This window comes from Bremia lactucae, linkage group LG4 (genome assembly GCF_004359215.1).
Source record: "Bremia lactucae strain SF5 linkage group LG4, whole genome shotgun sequence".
NCBI classification, from domain to species: Eukaryota; Oomycota; class Peronosporomycetes; order Peronosporales; family Peronosporaceae; genus Bremia; species Bremia lactucae.
This window is the reverse complement of record NC_090613.1, coordinates 5,202,487-5,207,935: the sequence shown is the minus strand read 5'-3', so window position 1 is coordinate 5,207,935 and position 5,449 is coordinate 5,202,487. Positions and strand designations below refer to the sequence as shown.

At 48.7% G+C, this 5,449-nt stretch overlaps 1 protein-coding gene across 1 annotated transcript in view; it reads right to left on the bottom strand.

Moving 5' to 3' along the window:
* Positions 1–3,996: 3,996 nt before the first annotated feature.
* CCR75_000441 (uncharacterized protein) overlaps positions 3,997–5,449 on the bottom strand; it is a gene marked incomplete at both ends in the record, with an annotated part of 6,542 nt that continues 5,089 nt past the window's right edge. The window contains one exon of the mRNA XM_067958549.1: positions 3,997–5,393. Within this exon, the coding sequence (XP_067816300.1) occupies positions 3,997–5,393 (1,397 nt within the window). The remainder of the gene's footprint in view (positions 5,394–5,449) is intronic.

Below are 5,449 nucleotides of genomic sequence, written 5' to 3'. Positions count from 1 at the left end.
GACTATTTCGTGGATCTTTCCTTCCTTTAATTCGGCAAGGAACAGATCCCACGACATCTCCGGGAGATTTACTATCTCCTCGGCAGATTTAAAGACTTGCCGGAGCACCTCAACTGAGGATGCCTCCGCAATTTCGTCTTTGACGGCCTCGAACACCTCGTTCGAAGGCCCGTCCTCTTTATTAGAGACTGATCCAAAGGTCACTCGTTTAGACGTGCCTTTGATCGTCCTAATCTGTCGGGTACTCGTTCTTCGAGTCACCACGACCTTTTTCTGGGAAGCGGGTGCCGTTGCACTCCTGGCTAACGCACCCCTTCCAACCGCACCAGGCTCTAGGCACTGTGCCGGTTTATGCGACGCATGACTTCCTGTCAGCTCGCTGTCTACTGCCACATGCTCTCGGCTCTCTGCAGGGCATTCGGACGCATGACTACTTGTCATCGTCCTTTTCACTACCCCAGTCTCCACGAGCTGGGTAGGAATTGGTGACGTTTGACATCCCGTCAACGCACCCTCAACTGTGTTCGACACGACATTAGTTGCATACGCCTCTCGCAGGAGCACATCCTTTCCGGTCTCCTGCGTAGAGTTCGCAACTGTGCGTGTACGCCAGTCTATCCATGGTTGGTACTTTGCCAAGTATGGCGTGCCTAGAATAAGGTCATACGGGCTCTCCATATCTAGCACTGTAAACTTCTCTTTACAAGAGAAGTCACTAGAGCTGAATGCAAGTTCTACCTGAACTCCCTCAGACTTAAAGAGCGTACCGTTCGCTAAACGAACGGTCGCCTCTTCTCGCTTGCCATCCTGGCGAAGCGACTCAAACATCGCCGGTCTCTTTCTTAGAGCCGCGATTTTCACAAAATTTTGTTATGCACCCGAATCCTCTAGGAGGGTCATCACCTGGTCATAGCCTCGTACGTGAGCGCTATAGACCAGCAGGGTTGAGGTCCGAAATTTTGAGACCTCAGGGACTTTGCTACCCATTTGTTCCACAAGTTTGAACTTATGGGCAGCTTCAGAGTCCGCGTCAGTAGGGCATCCCGCAGCTACTGCGCTCCTGCATTAGCCAACCCCTCAGTGGTCGATGCAGAACTCATGCGTCTTGTACGCTGGTTCTTGCTATCGCCCTTTGGGAAGGGAGTCCTCTTGATGGGCATCTTTGCCCCTGCAGGGACCCTGGCATAGCAGCGAGACATCATATGGCCGCGCTTGCCGTATTTATAACAGACAACGTCTGCATTGCCCAACTAGCCGTAGTGCCCCGTTACATTGTCGGCTTGAATGTTTTTGCCATAAAAGATGCCCAGGCAAAGCCTTTATTTCGACGATATATCTGGACGAGCATGCTTCGACAGTTGGCAAAAAATGGCATCGCTTTTACTACATGGAGATAAAAAATATGCGGTGGTTCTGACCTAAAGAATGTGTAGCGGAGCTACCTCGCTCCTGAAGTCAGAGGAAGCTACTTATAGACTCAGAGAGTCTTTTGGTTCTATAGAACTAATGAGTTTAACAACTCAGGGAGTCGCACAAGCCATTTAAGCTTATAGAATACTAGTCCACGGGTGTAACGGGCTAAAGTTGCCCTAATGTTACACAGTCCCCGTTAAGTACACTTGGTGTACTTTAGGGATGGTCAATTACTTAAATAACTTAAGTAGACCCACCACTCGGGTGTGGCTCACATTTGTGACCAACCCTTGTGTATGAGATGCACATAGGTGCATTCGCATTAGGAGGGATGACGACGAGCGTCATCCTTTACGCAAGGTATCTAGAAAGATATGCTCGCAACACATATTAATGTTATCTACAGAAATAACATTTTTGATTGGTAAAATAGGTATTTATATTAAATACGATTAAACATCATTCAGTCTGAAAACTACTTTCTACTTAGTAAGTGCGCACGAGGAGCCAGAATACCGCTCTCCCGTGACGACACTTTACTAGAGTGCTTAGTGCGTTGGGTGAGTCGCTAAGGCGCCCACCACAATTACCTCACTGCACCCAAGCGAATCATGTTAAACCGCTTCCTCGCTGTGGTAGTGTGTGTATCTAAGCAGAGCGTGGCCGCATTACGACGTGCCCGCTTACACTAAATAGAACCTGAAATCCTTCCCACGACCCGCATCTCCGCGTGTGTACGTGAGGAACGAGCCTCAATATCGATTGGGCTCATTTCCCCCACCTCTCCGAAGATCATCAAAAGGTGGCAGGGCATATGGTGCAGGGACTTGGTGAACGTGCCCTGGTCAGGCTCCTGGGCAGTCCTCCTGAGCAACGTGTTGCTCAGTTGAAGCATTTTGAGGCATTCGTGCTCGGACAGCGGACAGCCGCGTCCGAGGCACAGAGCCATGCTGTGGCGGAATCCGTCGCTCAGACTCAGGATGAGCTGAGGCATGAGTAGGCTCGGAGCGAGGCTCTTAACAGGACTGTTGAGATGCTCTCTGCCCGGCCGCATCAGCCGAGGCCCATTCGGATGGACCCGCCCAAGTTCGATGGAACTTTAGCGCACACGATTGTCCACTGGCTTTTAGCCGTGGATTAATGCGGTGTCGCGCAGCTCATCAAGACGACAGCCGGATGGTGTCGTACGCCATGTCGCATCTGCGCGGTAAGGCCTCAGAGTAGGCTTACGCGGCGCTTATGGCGGACAGAAAGGCGTTCCCTACATGGGCGATCTTTAAGGAAAAGATTCGCGCCATGTACCAGCCGCCGAACAACGAAGTGTTGCTTCAGGCGCGCTTCTTTGGAGCGCGACAGGCGAAGCGATATCTGCAAGAGTATGTGCACGAGATGCGCTCGCTGTCGGCGTCCATTACCGAAGGTCCGATTCCGGAGCACATTAAGGTGCCCACGTTTATGAACGGACTACGGCATGACCCATCGCGACAGGCTCTTTTCAGAAAGGTGCCGTCGACGATGGAAGAGGCAATCTAAATTGCCTTGGTTGAGGAGCAATCCTACAACAGTGCCCCGGCGACAGCTTGGTATAAGCCGTCGGCCGAGAGGTCAGATGTACTGCTTCAGTACAAGTCCACTTCGCACTGCTTCAGTTGCGAGTGGTGCCTTACGTCACTTCACGTACACCAGTACGTGCAGAGGAAAACTTCTCTTTAAGACAACTACATTATAGAGGGTTAAATGGAATGTGTATTTATAATTAAGTTTCTCTTCTTTCTATCTGTTAATGCTAACTTAATTATGAACTAATACTAAACATGCAATTGAAATCTTATCTTACTATCTATCTCTCTTTGTTTACGTTTACAGCTGATTAGTCTGCGGGATAAATAGATATAATGGCCTATACCTATTTATGGATAAGATTTCTGAACATTACTTTTAAAGTTATATTCTCCAAATATTATCTACCTTTTAGATAATATATTAATCAACAGCCTTTAAATGTTAATTTCATGTAACGATACACCCCGTTACAGACAACGTCCAATTGACGACCCTTCGACTTTCGCTGATCAAATCCATACAGCGGTAGTCTAAAATTGCTTTACCGCCAAAGGTTGGTGGATTTATCTCGACGTACAATGGCTGCATTTTGAAGATCTTGCACATGCTATTTCATATCGTCGAAAGCTGAAGCCTCCACAAATCGAAGACACCTTTTGAATTTCCAATGAATAAATTTACAAAAAATGGTCGCGTTAATAAACCAGTTATCGCAAGATACTGAACCGATGTGCCAATCCTTATAAATCTGACAAATTTTAGGCAATTGCATTTTCGTTCCAAAACCACCATCAAGTATACAAGTCTTTTCTCTTAACATATCACTCGAACACATCCAAATTTTGCCTAAAAGTTTACCCGCTGCAGCAGGCGCCTTTCCCTGCGCAGTCAGAGGCGTCACCTTTACTTTAGCTTAAATACGTCACTTGAGCCGAAAAAAAAGGGTTGTCATCCGAGCAGTTGACAGAATCAGATCATGGAGACAGATCAATTGTGACATCATTGTCATGACTAGCTATGTCAATTGAGCTGCTGCTTGGTCTGAATGTCGCTCTGGTCATCATTGTCCCCATCTTGTCTACATTGCGGCTCTTGGGTCTGCCATCGCTGCACGAGATTGTGAACGTCCTTCATGAGAACGATATGACCCGGTGATTGCTCTTTCAAAAATTCAAACACGCGACGACGGGTACCACCAGCTCGCCACATCTGCTCGGCCTGTTGAAGTATTGCTGGGTCACGCACTCGTCGGACTTCGGAATACTGTTGATACATGGCTTCTGACAACTTGTGGTTGTGTTCGGTCACGTGCTTGGTCACGACTACACTCCAGTCGCTCGACCCGTCCGTGCGCTGAAGCGTAGCACAGACCTTAGCAGGGCATTCCGTAGCGCGTACACTGTGACTCACACGCTGGCCACTTCCACGACTACGGCGCTTCCAGCCGTGCGTGCAGAGAAAAGTTTTTGAGTACCATTCGTACTGCTCGGGTACCAAGTGCGCTCGAGAAATTCCGTGTGCACCATCGTGCTGCTCCGTGTCAGTTGCGTTATCTTTTCCTTCTTCGCGCACCAAAAGGCCTCGACTTGCAGCCAATTGACGGAGACGAACGTTGCGCGAGCGCACAGAGTACGTCGTGCGTACGCGGTACAGCTGAAAAGTTGCCGCCGAGTACTCGTCTAAATATTTATGAAATGTTTCCCAGCTTGGATACCGCCGCATGATCCGAGGCACACGCCACATCATCGCCCCACTTTCCGTCGTCATCTTTTCAATTTCAGAATTCGACGATGGCTTCCAAAATCCCTCGATCTCATCAGCATAGAGTAATGTCCTATTATCTGCTTCAAGACTCAAATCCGTTGAAGACAGTGGCTCAATAGCAGGGACAATCGAGATGCAATTACCACCTGGAATCCAGCAACATGTACATTGCGCTATGCGGGCGTCAGTTGAAGCCACGTTGCCTTGCGTTTCACCCGACGCTCCATGAATCCGACACGGCACAGAAGCGACATTTGTGCCATTTGAAAGGACTGCACCTGACAAAGCCAGCCCTGCATTTTTGAGAAGCACAACATTTGGTGGAGTAAAGCTTGGCTTGGCAACAGGTGCCAACAAAGCGACATTTTGATCCGTTTGAGCGGCTTGCATGACTTTATATCCAGTAGCAGCGTCGGTAGATGCTGCCACTGTGCATTGTTTGTGCTCGAATTGGTACTGCACTTTTGGCTGCTGGACATGAGCTTGACTGGGTAGGCAGAAGATAGAAGGGCTGTACGGAACAAGCACAACTGATGAAACATTTTGCGATGGATTGGACGCAGAAAGTGCCACTGCATTCGTTTCAATGCTACCAGATTGACTACTTCTCGACGTTGCAAAAAGTTGTAAGTGGCTCACAGTCTCCGTTTGCCCTGCCTCAAATTGCATCGGTAGCACAGACGAATGAGAAAGCAGTTGAATGCCATGC